Source organism: Pempheris klunzingeri, chromosome 8, assembly GCF_042242105.1.
Source record: "Pempheris klunzingeri isolate RE-2024b chromosome 8, fPemKlu1.hap1, whole genome shotgun sequence".
NCBI lineage: Eukaryota > Metazoa > Chordata > Actinopteri > Acropomatiformes > Pempheridae > Pempheris > Pempheris klunzingeri.
In genome coordinates, this window is record NC_092019.1 from 25,489,928 (window position 1) to 25,507,657 (window position 17,730).

Here is a 17,730-nt window from a genome sequence, read left to right on the forward strand (position 1 = left end):
TTCACTGCGATATTTTTTCAGTAGCTTGCATTTGCCACAGTGGTGAAATTTCACAGTGTAGAACAAAGCAGCAGTAGACATGCGCACTGTTGTTCTTTCTGAAAAAATGAAATCCTTCCCTTATTAAGAATCTTGCTCTTTCCTTAGATGTATCTGGTGTCTGAGGAGGTTAACTAAGGTTTCAGGCTTGTGTGTGGCACAGGTAAACACACATGTCCTTCCCCTCAATGCATGTAGGTAGATAAAATAGGCATTTAGATTTTCTTTTGGCACTGAAATAAATCTTTACGAACAGGCAAAATGTCTTATTTTAATCTTTTGAGAATAAAGTACCAAAGGTCTGTCCTTTCAAGGAAGAGTGGATTTCATGAGATTTCCTCATCAATGATATTTTAAACTGCCGAACCTGCATCATGGATACGTTATTTCTTCCTCTCGTCTCTCCACAGCTAAGCAGTTAACTTAGGCATCAATCTGGAGGTTTCCAACCCTCTGAAGATGTACGGCCTGTACTTGGAAGCCGTGAACGATTACATTAACGAATCCTATGGAGAGGATGTGTGGAGGCTGATTGAGAACCGAGCAGAGATCCCCCACCTCAAGTTTGTCAGGCATCAGATGTACAAGTAGGTGGTTGTTTTTGTAAATCAGGTTTCACCATCAAACTGTGGTGATTGCCCGTTTGTGGGACAAAGCTGTGCAACGTCTTCCCTTTCAGTGCTTGAACACATGGCTTCTAGTCGCATTCAGAAATGATTTCTTCTTTGGTTAGACAACCTGTTTTTTAGGAGCCCAAGTGTTTTAGCCTGCAGCTGAACTGGTGACTAGTGAGTGCCGTGTGATTAACTATGATGATGCATTTTACAAGGTAGACACTTAAGTCATAAACAGCTGTATAATGTAGAACAAGTAAGCAACAAATATGTATTTGTTAAGGTTGTTTTGTTCAGTTTCTCTTTTGACCATATGGAGACTGAGTCAGACTATGTTGTACTCACTTCTGCCTTCAATTATGTGTGATTTTAAAAATTATTTTTTTTGTCGTGTCTCTATCACAATGAAATACTAACAGTGTTTTAAATTCTCAGTGGGACAAACAGCGGCTAAGCAAGATTAACTTAAAACAAGCGTGCATTAGTAACTTTCCTCCATCTTCACAGTGACAACCTGATCCTACGGTTGGCGAAGGCGGCAGGAGAAGTTCTGGGAAAGACCCACGATGAGCTGATGTACGCCTTCGGGGTCTATATGGTCAAGAGGATTGGAAACTATGGATATGAGCGCATCCTAAAGGTGATACAGCAGCATTACATGCATGTCCTCCTTTCTGCTCTCCATCACTGACTGATAACATGTTAGTGGCGAGATGCATACCCTGCTCATGGGGTTTTATGATTTTCCAAGAAAAAACTCTCACTAACTAACTTAGCATGTGATACAGCATGTTTCACATTCCCAAATAAATGGACCAAGAACTGGGCGGCAGAAAAGGCCAAAACAGTCACCTCCAAAATATGGAAGCCCATGAAAAGATCTCATTCATTCATTCGAAATACTAGAAGAACAGGAAAATACATCATTACAGTACAGTATCTAAGTCTCTAGGGAGTTAAAAGGTGATCTTTGGGGGATGGAATTGTGGTGTGCAAAGATTTTCCTCCACCCTATTGTTGCCTTTCTTCACCACAAATACAGATGTTGTACAGAGGCCATCCTTCGTCTCTTTTGGATTCCTTGTAGGGAAAACAAGATATATGTTGTCTTTTTTTGGCAGTTTGACATTTAATTTTCTGCAGGTTGGTGGTGAGACATTAAAATAGATTATATCTACCAAGCATTCTAACTCCATTAAACATAAATGTATGACATTTCATTCATAATATAGAAAGTTAAACAGTTCTTGTTTACAATCTAACGATCGCCACCTCCCATCTTTTCTAGGTGTTGGGACGAAATGTGCGCGACTTCATCAATGAGCTGGACAACCTGCACGAGTACTTTCGCTTCTCCTTCCCCAAGGTGCAGCCGCCAAGCTTCTGCGTGGAGGAAGAGTGCGAGACGAGCCTCACGCTGCACTACCGCAGCACCCGCAAGGGCTTCACTCAGTTTGTCAAAGGTAGCACGGCAGGGGAAGACGCTGGGTGTTTACCACAGTAACAGGAAGCTGGGTTTGATCCCCAACCCCAGACCTGTGTGTGCTGTAGAGCAGCCTCCATGTTCACTCAGTGTTCATGTGGGAAACCCACATGCCCACTGCATGCTGTCTGTAGCATCATGGACCTGAACGTGATTAAGCAGTTTTACTAGTTTAACCCTTGTATGGTGTTCAGGTCTGTGGGACCTGTTTTCATTTTTTTAATCAAGCGAAAAATGATACGATTAATTATTTTTTTAAACTCAGACTCATTGGCCTTGGCTCATATTGCTGAGTCTGAGTTTGAAAAAATGATTAATCGTATCATTTTTCTTTTGATGAAGAGCATGGAAACAGTTTAAATCAGAATTATTTTATTGTCATTGTGCAAGAAGCACAACGAAATTGAAAGACAAAATCGGGTCCCACAAACCCGAACACCATACAAGGGTTAAGGGTTTTTAACACAGGAAACAGGAGACACAACATCTACTATTAAAAGGCCCTTCGTAGTATTTTTGCAACTTTGACCTCATTTACTATAATACACACATACTTTACATTCCTGCAGACCTCTCTGCATGCCACTGTTTTAGATGTTTGAATGAATTCTCCTGCCTTCCAGAGAGACACACTTGTTTTTGGTCAGTTCTAATGCACTGTGGATGTTGACCAATCCACACTCTCAGCTGCATCACCACAGTGAGATAGCTTTGATTACATAAAGTTACGTTCACTGTGATGGACAGTATATTAATTTTCATGCCTCTGCATATTAATTTTCATACAGTAGTGAACTGAACTGAAACCAGATGGAAGGTTGGAAAAGTCATTCAATCATTTCCAAAATGATCTGAAGTAAGTAAATGTAACAAGACTAAGACATACAAGACATTAATGAACTGTAGGATTTGAGCTGATCATGTTTTTTGCTTTAGTTGTTTTGATTAAGAATATTGAATATTAGGGGAATATTGTATCAGTAATATCAAGAATACACGAGTTAATTAATAGATTTATATTGAGTTTGCCCTTTTCTTGTTTTTTTGGGTCAGTGTTTTTTTACATAAACTGAAAGTGATAAGAATTATGTTCAGTATGCAGTGTGTGTGAACAGTAAAATAAATTATGTGGTTCACAGCAACAACGCAATTGTCAAACCATCAGGCAAGGTTCAGCTATCCAGCCAAAGTCATTAAATCAAAATAAAACGCTGACTCTAGATAGCTCTTGAGTTTGCTGTGAAATGAAGCTTACACAAGCTCGTTTTGACTGAATCCCCCATGAGCCACCGTTGACCTCTACACATCCATGACCAGTGTGTGTAATTGACTCCTGCAGGGCAGCTCTCTCAAGTGGGACGGCAATTCTACAGCACAGATATCGAAGTGGAAATCCTGTCTAAAGAGGAAACTGAGAAAATGACGTATGTGGTATGTACTCAGGCTTAGTTCTAATAACAGTCAAGCACCTGACCCATCTGACCCAGCTGACCCTGACACAGTCAGTCAGTTCCATCAGCGTGGAAATGAGTCCATCACCTTCAGTAAGATGCCAGGCGGAGCTCTTGTTTACACTCAGACAGCAAGTGTTTATTGAAAGAATGTTAAGTGTTTATTGGGACTCTACTGTCCAGCATCAGCCGACATCAGTGTCACCTCTGCTGTCCCATATGCAGACAGTCAGTCAGGGAGTCCTTCAGTATCTCATGAACTCCTATCAGTGACATTCAAGTTAAATTATCACACAGTAACTGTTGAGGTTTGTTTTTATTTATAGGGAGTTTATAAGATGTAACTGATTACTTTGTTGATGTTAATATTGAAGACAGCTGATAGTGAAGATGGTTATTTCAGTTATTTGTAAAAACAACATTTGGGGTCCCCAAAAATTGTTCTCGCCAATGGCTTATTACCGATGTATGAAGCATTAGTACTATTAACCATAGAACTATTAACCATTAAAATATATGTAAACTTAAATGCCTCATTAGAAAATGTCCCCTTTCATATTCTTTAGACAGACCACTGTAGTCTAATCTATAACTAGGTACACTTAATCTATAACTAGGTACACTTAATCTATAACTAGGTACACCTAATCTATAACTAAATGCACCTAATCTATAACTAAGTGCACCTAATTTATAACTAGCTACACTTAATCTATAACTAGGTGCACCTAATTTATAACTAGGTACACCTAATCTATAACTAAGTGCACCTAATCTACAGCTACAACCAATCCAGTCAACTGCAACAGTCCTGGAATAAAGTGTACCTCCATGAGGGCCATTGTGTTCAGTTTTCATCTGAACTGTTTTAGGAAAGGTGTTAATTCAACTGTAAGACACTAAGTGTATGTAGGAAAGTGGAAAAGCCAGGTTCGTCTTTACTCTGATTAGCCAAGCAGAATTTTTCATTTGACCTTATCTTACAGCTGCAGCTCCAGTATATAACTTGTTCTGGTGAGAAAAGCATAACGAGCCATTCTAATAATACTGGAGCGTCAAAGAATGTAGATATTTTTAGAGGATGTTCTCTCACAGACATTGCTTTTGAAATTATGCACAAGGGTCTTTTAAAGAATCTTTGAAAGTACCAGCACATGAAATATTTACACTAACTTGACTTGTATTTCAGTGGTTTAATAAAGTTTTCTCTGCTCAACCAGGTTTATAAGATGAACTTCGACAACGCCGCCTTCAAACACCGCATGCCCCAGCAGAAGACAGCGCCGAGCTACGAGAAGCTGCCAATGAAGCGAGGTATCTTTTTTGACATGTTCCCTTTCAGCGTCATCTTCCGCCGCGACATGACCATGTACCGCATCGGTGACGGCCTCAAAGAGGTCTTCTCTGACCTCCAGGGCAAGAAGGTCAACGAGGAGTTCACTCTGGTCAGACCCATGCTGGAGTTCAGCTGGGATAATGTGAGTTCAGAGGGAGCGGCCCACTTGGCTTGGCATGTTTGGAAATACTAGATTACTGCTCATGTGACTTAAATCACTGGCTTGCTGACATACTAAATACTAAAATCTTTCTGCTGACCCCCCGTCAGATCTACACCCATTTGAACAATGTGTTTGAGCTGTTGTCTAAAGCGGTGGTGGAGAGCAAGCAGAAGGTCAACATCCCCAAACTGAACAAGGAGGAGCCGGAAGAGAAGGAAGAGAGTGAGAAAGCAAAGAGCGAAGAAGAAAGAGGTAAGAGTCTTTCCAGGTCAATCAGTTTTTCCACTCAAATGCATGTATGCATAAAAATGATGGGATCACACTGTGTTCATCAAGTCACCCCCTCATTTTTGTCCGAGGTTATTGTATCTGGACGGAGCGAAGTAAAATATTCCTAATATTGTGCATATCATAATGACTGATGAGCCAACTCAGTATTAAAGTTGAATGCACAGCACATCACTGTATCATAACACATACAGTAGTCTAAAGAGAAATGTTGTTTTGCATGTCAGTGCAACAAGGATGCTGATGTAAACCCAACCAGTCAGAATAACAGCGGATGAAAAGAAATACGATACAAGGCGATTAAATTGCTGCATATTGCTTAGGGTGTAATTATTTCAGGATGAAATGACAAAACCAATTTCTGTTTTAATGTTATGTGTAACAATGAAACATAATGGACACAATCCAGAACATAACCATTAGGAACACACTGGAACAGAACTTAAAACAAGGTGATTTGTTTGTAATGAATTCGCTCGCTAAACATTATTAAAGTACCCTTCTGTTATTGCCTGATAGTGTGCAGGAATTGACTGCACCATCTTCACACACTTACGCCCTTGTTAACTCACTTGTTTAACTCCAAACCTGGTTCATTCGGTCATTCATCCTCTCACCGTTTCCGTGCTCTCCCTCCACCAGAGCTGCAGGCAGTGGAGAAGATGAAGGGCTCAGACCAAGAGTACAGCAGCTCTCTCACCCAATACAACAGCTCTACCAACTCCGGAGGCGAAGACATTGAACTGCTGGCATTCCAGACCGTCACCGGTCAGAACAGTATTTATTAGCTGTCTTCTTTTTCTTACATCCAGCCACAATCCTGGTGACCTGTCCCCCGCTGTTCTTCTCAGGAAAGTGTAGTGAGACCATCTTTGAGGATATGCGGGAGCCTCCAAAGAAGCCTCTTCACCTGAAGGGCCAGATGAAGTACGTCCCCCAGTGGGACTCCCTCATCTTCCTGGGGACACCCATGTAAGACCACAACCTACACACTATGATTGATGGCAACACACAACAAGAGGTCTCGGCTCCAAGCTCACTCCAACTTAACGTATATTCAGGCTAATAGTGCTGTACTGCTGTCAGTGTTGGTGTTTTCCCTCTATTATATCTTAGCGTAGTGATATTTTAGTCCTCTGATCTGGTCCTTTTTCATTTGCTATTGCTTGCTGTAAACCCTGGGGGCATTGAAGGTGTTAGGTTTAAATTGTAATTAAACAGACCTTGATAGCAGCTTATACTTTGGAATTTAAAACTTTAAAACACAAAAAAGGTAACGTGGTGAGTATGGCATTTATGTTGTACTGATGAAATGAATGCATGTGGAAAAAGATTTGTGCTTTAGCTGAATTCACCGTGGGAGCCATTACGGCTCCAACCCACAACTACTCTATTTTTTTAGGCCTTTATTGGAGAATTAAGGTAATTTATAAAACCTCACAGGGCTCAGGTAGATCAGTGTCAACCTGTCTAATTATAGTACTGACATCTCACGTTTCTTTTGTGAGTGTGTTGCTTCTCCACTTTCAGAGACTTTATGCTGATTTAGAGAATGAATCTACATTCTCTTTGCTTTTCTTCCTTTGCGTATGTTATCTTCATTTCTTGTCCTTATTCTTGCAGTATAGAGACGGTGGAGGACATGATAAAGATGGGTGTGTACGTGAATGATCTGAACCTGCACGATTCCAGCAGAGAGCTGATTTTGGCTGGGACGCAACAATCGGCTGAGCTACAGCTGGCACTCGATCAGGTGAAAGAATTCTTAGTCTCCGTACGAACAAAGCAGACTTGTGTTCAACTGGGGAACCCAATTGTACAAAATCAGAGTGGGGGCAGGGGCGGGCAGTTTGAGGTTGTTCATATAAATTTATAGAATGTAGCATTGTAAGAGTTGAATGATGACAAAGCATGAGCCATATACTGTAATATGACACGCTGAGTGTGCGAAATGTAAGAACTGCCGGTTCTCTAAATGAAACTGCCGGCCCAGGTGAGCCCAGGTAAAAGCTCTGTTCCCCTATTGATTTCACCCAATAAATCCACTTCAGTCATGCTGGAGCGATGTGGATTAAGAGGATTAGAGAAGGCAAAGAGGGATTTTTGAGCTTTAAGAGAGGTGAGACTATAACTGTAGACTGTTGTGTCCCATTTCTGATCCTCTAGGAGCAACAAAAATATGCTCAGCTGCAAGAAATCATCAAGAAGCTGGACGAAGAGAAGAAGAGAGGAGATTCCTTGCTGTATGCCATGATCCCTAAAGCTGTAGCCGACCGGCTTAGGAAGGGGATCACTGCTCTGGAGACATGCCAGGTCCAAGACAGTGCTGTAGACAAGGATAGGTGTAAACAAAACCGCCAAAATAACAGTGCAGCAGGTTCTGCTACACCTGCTGCACTGAAATGATTTTTGTGTTTTGCTATTCATTACATTTATTAGATTAAGTAAAACAACTTCTCTCTAACGCTGAAATTGCAACAATGACACAATGAAATTGCATTCATTCATTCAACCCAGATAAAACAGCATGCATGTCTTAGACACAAAAATGCCAATAGCCGGCAGATGAAAGCAGCAGGGGGATTATTTACACATGTGACCATGAGCTACTAAAAAGCATCTGTGTCTGGTACAGGCAACTGGTGAGTATACTGGTGTTTGCCACCGTGTGTCATAATCAGAACTTTATGTTGATTTGGACCCCAGGTCTTCCCAGACGTGACCATCCTGTTCAGCGACGTGGTCAAGTTTAACGAGATCTGCATCCACATCACGCCCATGCAGGTGGTGGACATGCTCAACGAGATCTACATTGTCTTCGACACGCTCAGCGAGAAGCACAATGTCTACAAGGTCAGTCCTTTGATGAACTTCACCAAAAAACCTAAATTTACTGAAACCTAAGTGACGAGTAGTATCAGTCTGACCGTAAAGTAGAAATGTAGAAATGCTCAGATTTTTAAATGCTCCTTAAAGGTATAATACGTGGCTTTCTGCATTCAAATGTCTAAAACTCAGCTGTAGATTTTGTTGAGTTGTGTACTTACACTATCCCAAATGTTTCCAACAGCATCTAAACCGTGAGAAATCAGTCATTTTGTTCAGGGTAATGGTGCATTTCACTTCTGTCACTGACATCATATCCCTTTTACCCCCTCTGGTGATATAACTTCAGAGGGAGCCACATGAAACACCAGATCAGAGAGTGAGGAAGGAAATCAGGGAACTAACTGGCTCGCCACTCTAACCGCTCTGTTGTTTTCATCCTTTTGTCTGTGTTGCTCATTCATGACAGATCATGATTATCTTTTCCTGTAGCGAGTTATTCACGTTATGTGGATAAGACTCTAATGCATCAAAGTCCTGTCAGGTAGATTTTCACTGGCAACAGTGATTAAGACAACAACTCCCATGATCCCACACTACAGCACGATGTCATTTTGCTGTTAGACTCGTTCGAGCAGAGTCGATCACCGCGCAATGCATGCCTGTTAGATTCGTGTCCGACTCGATCCCGACTTGCTCTGACGTCATGCACGAGCTGGCAACGATAACATCGCGAGATCAAAGCGGCCGCTGGTTTTAGAGCGAGCTCTCCACCGACTGCAAGACCCAGGGCATGATGGGAAAGGCCCAGCTGTCACCTGATCAGAGCACTGATTGGCTCTTAGTTATGATGACAAACACTCATTTTCTGAGCAGCTGGAATAGTTTAAGCTTGATTTTACCGGCCTCATGTTGAAGATTTATTCTTTTAGCAAACATCATCAAGAAGAAGAAGAAGAATAATAGTTACTATTATAAATTATATAGTAGCATAAAAACAAGCAAGTATGAAGTGCTCTTCAAGGGCGACACAGGATAGAATACAATGGCAGATAAACACACATTTCCACATTACAAATAAAGATATCATCAATAAAAAATAGGTCATAAGAGAGTTTCATGATTTTCCTCTGTGCCTATGTATGGAGCAGTGAGAACTTTTGGTCTGTAAAATTTTATTTCTCAAATTTAAGAATTGTGTCATTCATTAAGACTGTAGGCTGAACTTAATAAAATATGACCTCCAAGGATTAACATTTTTCTCTAATTCTAATTCAGCTGCATCATTAAACAAATGAAAAGTACAACTGACAAACTTGGACTACTGTGAAAAGTAGATGTATTCTTTTGATGAAACAGGCTGTAAATATTTCTATGACTTCCTGTCACCCCCCCCTGCTGCTGCCTGATCTTGTCCACTTTCCAGGCATGCATGTGCACTGTGGGAGGAAGCTGGAGAACCTGAAGAGAACCCACGCAAGCACAGGGAGACCGTGAAAGGCCCCAGGCGAGTGGTTAGCACTGCTGCCTTTAAGTCCCAGGTCCAAACCTGCAGGCCGGCAGAAACACGGTTTGCACCGTGAGCCTGGGTTCTCCAGCTTCCTCCCACAGTCTATGCATGCAGGTTAGGTTAATTGGAGACTCTAAATTGCCCATGAGGGTGGATGGTTGTCTCTCTCTATGTGTCGGTAATGCAATTGACTCGTGACCAGCCTAGGGTGTACCCTGCCCACCCCCAGTGTCAGCTGGGATTGGCTCCAGCCCTCCTGTGACCCGTAAGGATAAGTGGTATAGATGCTAAATGGATGGATGGATGGCAGAAATAACATTGTGCATTTAAAAATAAAAAACCTTTCAGTGTATCAGATATAATATATGCTCATGTGGGGATTCTTGAATCCTTAATGTTGAATTCCTGAATCGTTGGTTCTCTCTCTAATTAAAGAGTTTGGTCTAGACCTGCTCTTTATGGAAAGGTATGTATGTGAGATAACGCTGTTGTGAATTGGCGCTATATAAATAAAGATTGATTGATTGATTGATTGAGTGTATGTCTGAGGGAGTCATGTGCCCACACCTTGAAAATACCTTGACAGGTGAAGTTGAATTGGTTCCAGTATTACTGATTTGAGCTATGGAGTAACACTCAGTGTCATCAATACAAGTCACAAAGTTCTGTTTACTCTCTTATCTCAATGAAAAAACCGTCACTCTCCCTCCTGCTCAGGTGGAGACAATTCGTGATGCCTACATGGTGGTGGCAGGCGTGCCCAACAAGACCACCTTTCACGCGCACCATATCTGTGACATGGCCCTGGACATGCTGAGTTCCATCGACCACCTTAAAGACCCCTCCACTGGAGATAACATCCAGATCAGAGTTGGTGAGTAGTACAACTGTCTGGAGCTTTAGTGGCTCAGCCTTGATAAAGCACCCAGGTTAATTTACTGTTCTGGATTTTGCCTGTTGCTGACCATCACGAGGTCATGGCTCTGGGTCAGCCATTTATCACTGCCTCGGAACAAGTAGGGATTCAGTGTCTTCCTCCTTGTACTTCAGACATTTGCAGGTTCGGCTTTTTATCCAGTCAACTACTCTACCAGCTTTAAATACTCCCTTTAAACATTCTAAAGATCTTGGGGCACAAATAAAGATTAAAGCACACAAAGAAAGACACTGTTCTGCATTGTCACATCTTTTGAGAAAAACAAAACATTTTCTCAATATGAATCATATTTTTTTATCATTTGTATCTCCCTAACTGCTTTCAGTGTAGTAAAATGATTTTACTTTAAGACATCATGGACACCTGGAACTGAGGTGTACAAACTGTGACAAATCATTCAGAATTAAAATGACCATTAAATGATACATGACTTGTCATCCACTGTTGGTGCCTGGCGTTGTCTGTGGCAAACACATTGATCTTATGGTCTGTAACTGATAAAAATAAGTCATGATACTGCCTTGGAGCCTTGGTGAGCCTACTACTCAGAGCAGAGATCTGATCGAGTGAGGATGTAAAGTATCAGCATACAAGACATTCATCCATCCCTTCTGTAAACTATTCATCTTGTTCAGGATCATGCACTGGCCTCAAAGGCAGTCCCTTGACAGGTTGCCAATTTTGATGCTTTCTCCAGTTGCAGAAAGAAAGTACTTTCCAGTTGGAAAGCAACTTTTGAATCAATACTATAAGTGATGGTCAAGCAAAATATCTATTGGAAATGTAATACAGTTGTTGTCTGCAAGGAAAATATGAGCATATTTGCAAGTAACCATATATTCAGGCAGTTTATGAATAAATCAGCTCATGTTTAGTTCCATAAAATGCTTTTCCTCTCTCAGGTGTTCACTCTGGTATGGTGGTGGCCGGTGTGGTGGGTCTGAAAATGCCTCGCTACTGTCTGTTTGGCGACACTGTCAACACTGCCTCAAGGATGGAGAGCAATGGAGTGGTAACAACATTAATATACAGTATAGCAGGTTTGAAGAAGTGCTGTAAAGAAACAGTGCTTTCAAAAGTATAAAATGTCATTTTATATGTAATTTTTTATCAATTTAGAAAATGCAAAATGAGCGAACAGGAGATCAATATTTGCTGTGAGCACCCTTTGCCTTTAAAATGGCATCAATCCTTCGAGGTACACTTAGACACAGTCAGGGATTTTGTAGGATCACTGTCAGGTGTATGATTAACCATCACCATGATTATACCAAACAGGTGCTAATGATCATCAGTTTCTTATGTAGGTGGAAACACTTCATTAACTTCATTTCATTAACTGAAGCAGAAACAGCTGCAGGAGGATTAAAACTGGGTGAGGAACAGCCAAACTCTGCTACCAAGGTGAGGCTGTCATCTGACAGGTCGTCATGGTAAGACTGAGCACGGCAGCAAGACACAAGGTAGTTCTACTGCATCAGCGAGGTCTCTGCCAGGCAAAGATTTCAGAGCAGACTGGGGTTTCAGGATGTGCTGTTCAAGCTCTTTTGATGAAGCACAAAGATGAGAGCAACGTTGGGGACCATCGATGCAGTGGTCGGCCAAGGAAACTCAGTGCAGCAGATGAAAGACCATTATGCTGACTTCCCTATGAGATTGGAAGATGTACAGCAGAGTCATTGGCTCAGAACTAGCAGAAACCAGTGGGACCCAGGTACACCATCTGCTGTCTGGAGAAGTCTGGCCAGAGGTGGTCTTCATGGAAGAATTGCGGCTAAAAAGCCAAACCTCTGACGTGGAAACATTTCCAAGTGACTTGACTATACACGAAAATCTAGGAACTGGGGTGCAGAGAAATGGCAGCAGGTGCTCTGGACTGATGGGTTAAAATGTAAAATATGTGGCTGTAGTAGAAGGCAGTTTGTTCACTGAAGGGCTGGAGAGCGGTACGATAACGAGTGTCTGCAGGCAACAGTGAAGCTGGTGGAGGTTCTCTGCATTACTCTGGGTTTGATCAGGATTAATGGTGTCCTCAATACTGACAAATACAGGCAGATAATTATCCATCATCAGTACCATCAGGGAGGCGTCTGATTGGCCCCAAATTTATCCTGCAGCAGGACAGTGACCCCAAACATACAGCCAATGTCATTAGGAACTATCTTCAGCATAAAGAGGAACAAGGAGTCCTGAAGTGATGGTGTGGCCCCCACAGAGCCCTGATCTCACCGTCATCCAGTCTGTCAGAGACAGAAGGATCTGAGGCAGAATACATCCACAGAAGATCTGTTTGGAACAACCTACCTGCTGAGTTCCTTCAAAAACTGCGTGCAAGTGTTCCTAGAAGAATTGACTCACACCAAATATTGATGGGATTTAGATTTTTCTTCTGTTCAGTCGCTTTGCATTTTGTAAATTGATTAAAAAAAAAAAACAAGTACATTTTACATTTTTGAAAGCATTCTTACTTTACAGCATTTCTTCACACCTGCCTAAAACTTGTGCACAGCGCTGTGTTTAACATCCCATCGCCCAGCAAAATGTTTTAAAAGTCTATGGCAATAGATTAAACAACTGCAATAACATTTCCTTCAGTCAAATTAATTTTGAATAGTATAGAAAGTCATTTTCTGCCTAATGAAGGCATTGTGCATGCTGCTTTTTGTTAATGGAACAGCCTAATGACTTCCATTACTTACAGTAATATAGTGTAAGCTAATGTCATGTTTTGTGGGAAATCTGTGCTCTGATGAAAAAGAAAATTAAAAAGGTGGATGTTTGCAGGCTTAATTTCCTCATGAGACACCCCCACAAAGGAAGAAACCCCTGAATGAACTCTCATTTTAGGGTCCAGTGAGCTAAACGTCTTCACTGCCCTTTGATGATTTAAAAGGATTTACAGTGCAGATACAGCTTGTATTTCAATACTCAGCCTGAACAGTAGTTTACTGTGTGTGCATTTGTCTGAGCAGGGCATGCAGATACACATCAGTCAGACCACCAAAGACCACCTGGAACATGAGCCCTACGTTATCGAGGAAAGGGGTAAAATCTTTGTAAAGGTGAGTGGTGAATATGCTTTAGCGTAGACACATGCCTTTTACTGCTCTGGGTGGTGTATTACATGTCAGGGTCGCCAGTCTTCAAGCTGTAATACTTGAACCACTTTATTCCAAGTTAAGGTGTATAATTTCCAAAATGGTATGGCTGCATTTGCTGGGAGACTTGCTGTGGAGTATTGCTGAAAACACTTACTATCTTGAGTCAATTCTAAGATATTTTGGATCTGACAGTCGAAGTGTTTTAATATTGATTAATACATTTTAGACTAAACGTTCTTTCCCCACTTGTATAGACATACCACACTTTGATCAGAACACTTTATCTTCCAGGGCAAAGGCTACATGAAGACCTACTGGCTGAAAGGAAAGCAAGATCTATCGTTCAAGACCCCGGCAGAGCTGCGCTACAGCGGTGAACAGAAGGACTCTGAGGACAAGAGCTCTAATGGGTGAGCAGGATCACTTTTCTTCTGTACAGTGTGGACTCAGAATGCCTCCTGTTGACTCAGGCAAAGCTGTGTTCATTGTCCCCACTGCAGCACCAGACAGCAAGCACACCTTAAGGCTGTTCTGGGTGATTTCGTCATGCTGACCACCAAAAACAAAAAATTTCACACAGACAGTCAAATTTTCATGCAAGAATTTTCACACGCTTTGGTTGCTGAAGCACAACGAAAAACGGGGGTCAGACAACCTTCAACATAGGGCTGCAAAACCCATCTGTTTTAGCATTCCCTTTCATCTGGCATCAACCCTCTGAGACTTATTTCTTATCTAATGTACTTACACTTTCACCTGTTTCAAGGCTCTTTTTGGAAAAGAGTATCAAGAAAATTGTGTCGTTGTAGAAAATTATTTTAAAATATATTGAGTTGATTTAAAATGGGTGAAATAAGGTCCAGGGCAGCACGGTGGTGCGGTGGTTAGCGCCGCTTCCTCACAGGAACCTCTTGGCCAGCTGATTTGCAGTTCGGGCCTTGAGTGCCTCGGGGTCTCTCTGTGCAGAGTTTGCATGCTCTCCCCTGTGCTCGCATGGGTTTTCTCCGGGTACTCCGGCTTCCTCCCACAGTCTGAATACATGCGGGACAGGTTAACTGGTGACTCTAAATTGCCTGCAAGTGTGGGTGGTTGTGTGTCTCTGTGTGTCAGCCCTGTGATTGCCTGACGACCAGTCCAGGGTGAACCCCATCTCAGATCCCAGAGCCTTGTGTTTTGACAACTATCATCCCTGGAGTCAAACGTAAAAAAAGAGTTTGATTATTATATACTGACGACAATGGTTATGTCTTGTAAATCACTGAGAAATTCTACTAATTTGTAACTTGCGCTAGTTCCACAAGCACCGATATCAAGCACCACGCCTCCAACCTTCACATCCCTGGCAATGAGGAGCAAGCTGAAGGGAAGGCAAGCCCTCTACCCCTGGACACCCTGCCCCCACCAGAGGCCGCTAACGAGTCCCCCACCATTTCAACTGAGCCACAGGAGAAGGAGAAAGCCAAAAAGACTAAGAACAACAAGGGGGCCAAGTTGGAAGTGTCCCAGGGAAACACAATGCGGGAGCCTTCGCCGTTCGCCGACGGCCTGGAGAACCCGGGTCCTTTACTCAACAGCAAGAGAAACAGCTTCAGGCAGCAGTATGTCAAGCTGTCCACCAACCTGCCCATGCGAAGTGCCTCCTGCTCCATTCTGTGAGCAGACGGCTGTAGTGTGAGATTACATGACTCCAACATGTGACAGGGGTGTGATGCTGAAAATATCATTGAAGTTTGAGCAGAGGCAGGGCAAAGCAGACATTTCAACTGTCTCATGTCACGTCATGCCAAGGGGCGGTGAACAATATAGGCTTTTGTTATATTTTGAGTAAGATAAAGTTATATGGCATATGGATTAAACACTTTTACTTAAGTCCACTTGTTAAAGTTTGTGCAACAATTAAGGCCCCCAAGTACTTGAGAATTGGGTGCTGTGCTCTGATTGCTTTAAGATTTGCATTCAAGTTCATTTTTAAGAAACTATCAAAAAGTGAAAACCAGTATGTTGTTCCTTTTTTTTCATTCCGTGCATCACAGGATTGGCTTTGTATAGAAAGTACTTTATGATCAGTTCCATCAACACTGAATACTTTTACAGGAATTTACAGGTTTCACAACATGCCTCCCTTATGTCAACAATTTCTTTTTTTTTTTAAAAAAAAAGGGAAGTTCAGTGTCCTGTACACACAAGCAGCACATGCACAGAGAAACACAGAACTTCAAAAATTGTACCACCAGCAATGACAGCCATGACAATGAGTTTGTGCTAGTTCTGTATTATTTTACAGATCTGCAACCCATTCATGAAGTCACTGCTATAACTTCTACAGGAATACATGAATTACAGGTTGTTTGGGAAAATTACCCGCTTTGTGACAGGTCTTACACAGTTTTTAATTGAGGCAGGAGCTTCCACAGAGACAGAAACAGGAAAACTAATTCTATGAATGCTTCATCCAATTCACTGAAAGTAGACATCAGAGGTTGTATTTTATTTTGTTTAAACTAGGCGTATAGTAATTTAGCAGGCATTAGGCCAGACATTCACAACATTGTCTTGAAGAGTTCTGGTTCTACTCTCTGTATTTAACTGACTGCATTTGTTTCACTGTATGATAGTGTTTATTTATATAAAACTGTATGTACAGCCACTAAAATGCTATGTTTTCATTTTTTTTTTGTAATTAGCTCATCACATTCATACTCCTCTACTTGTTTAAGTGGTTTGTAGTTTCAAAAAGCATCAACCTGCCAGTTACAGATGTCCAGACCAAAATGGACCTCTTTTAGGCTTGTGGCTCGTTTGGACCTACCCGCTGTGGCAGAAACAGTTCATTTTATGGGGTTGGAGTTTTGTGCTGTAATAATTTCCAAGGATGTTTTCTTCTTTATTATTGACGCGTTACTAGAAACTTTACCAATATATGTTTAACAAAATGTTAAATGGCCTTTGGAATTTCCAAGAGCCCAAAGTCACATCTTCAACTGATTTTGAAAACAGTTCAACATCTAAAGACTAAAACCGACAAATACTCAGCGTTTTCAAATATTCAGCAAAAATCTGTGAACTGTATTTTCTGTTGATGAACTAATTAATTGAGAATTAATTTGAGTGTTACACTTGATTACAGAAATGATGAAAAATAGCACACTGACATATAATATAGCAGCTCACACACTTTCACACCACTGCAAAGAAGATGAGAGCGACTGATCCTTTTTCAGGATCATCTGTTGACACTGCTATGCCCTTTAAAAGCCACCAGGAGGGGATAGGATGCCCAGCAGTTAATGAATAAATGAAGTGGCTAATGAATCAGGGGCCGGGAACAATGAGTGAGTTACTTTCTGATTCCCATGAGGTTCTTCACATGTTAAAAAAAATAATGAGATGGAAGAATTCCATATCTGATCATGCCGTGGGGGGAAAGTGAATCTCTCTTAGCTGCAGACTGATCATATATATCTAATCTCATGCCTCCCCTGAACCAGCATCTGCTCATCTTGATCTGTGCCCATCATCTATCTTATAACACTGTGAGTGGAAAGACAGCATGAGCGCAGACAGCACCTAAGCTCACCAAATCCTTCATCCAATTCAGGCTCCAAATCTTCAGGCGCAATTCCCTGACCTCAGTGGTTATGAGGCCACTCATTCCCCGTCTTAGTCATCTGATGATATCACACTGCCATTATGTCATGGACCGTATACGTGTGTGGAAGGTCAGAGGCTGAAGGTCCGTGAGATCTTTTAATGAAAGATGAGTGACATAATTGAAGTTCCTCTCATTATCTCATAACCAAAAGAGGCAAGTGTGTAAGCTGTGTACGGTACGAAGGTGAGGCGGGTGACAGCACATTTCAGGGAGAGCGTTCTCCTTCACACACACCACGCTCGCTTCGGCGTACAAACACATGCAAGCGTGCACACTCAAACACACAGATATTCAGCTGAGTGCTCCCTGCTGATGTTTCCTTGTGAGATG

At 41.7% G+C, this 17,730-nt stretch overlaps 1 protein-coding gene across 1 annotated transcript; it reads left to right on the forward strand.

Annotated features, from left to right (window-relative positions):
* The first annotated feature begins 498 nt into the window (after positions 1 to 498).
* LOC139204888 (soluble guanylate cyclase 88E-like) lies at positions 499 to 15,404 on the forward strand. The gene is made up of 16 exons (XM_070834912.1): positions 499 to 626; positions 1,161 to 1,293; positions 1,942 to 2,116; positions 3,476 to 3,567; positions 4,808 to 5,065; positions 5,194 to 5,338; positions 6,017 to 6,142; positions 6,226 to 6,346; positions 6,998 to 7,127; positions 7,541 to 7,697; positions 8,091 to 8,227; positions 10,428 to 10,584; positions 11,550 to 11,623; positions 13,620 to 13,709; positions 14,040 to 14,158; positions 15,041 to 15,404. Exons 1-16 carry the CDS (start codon positions 499 to 501, stop codon positions 15,402 to 15,404), a joined length of 2,406 nt encoding a protein of 801 aa, XP_070691013.1.
* The last annotated feature ends 2,326 nt before the right edge of the window (positions 15,405 to 17,730 follow it).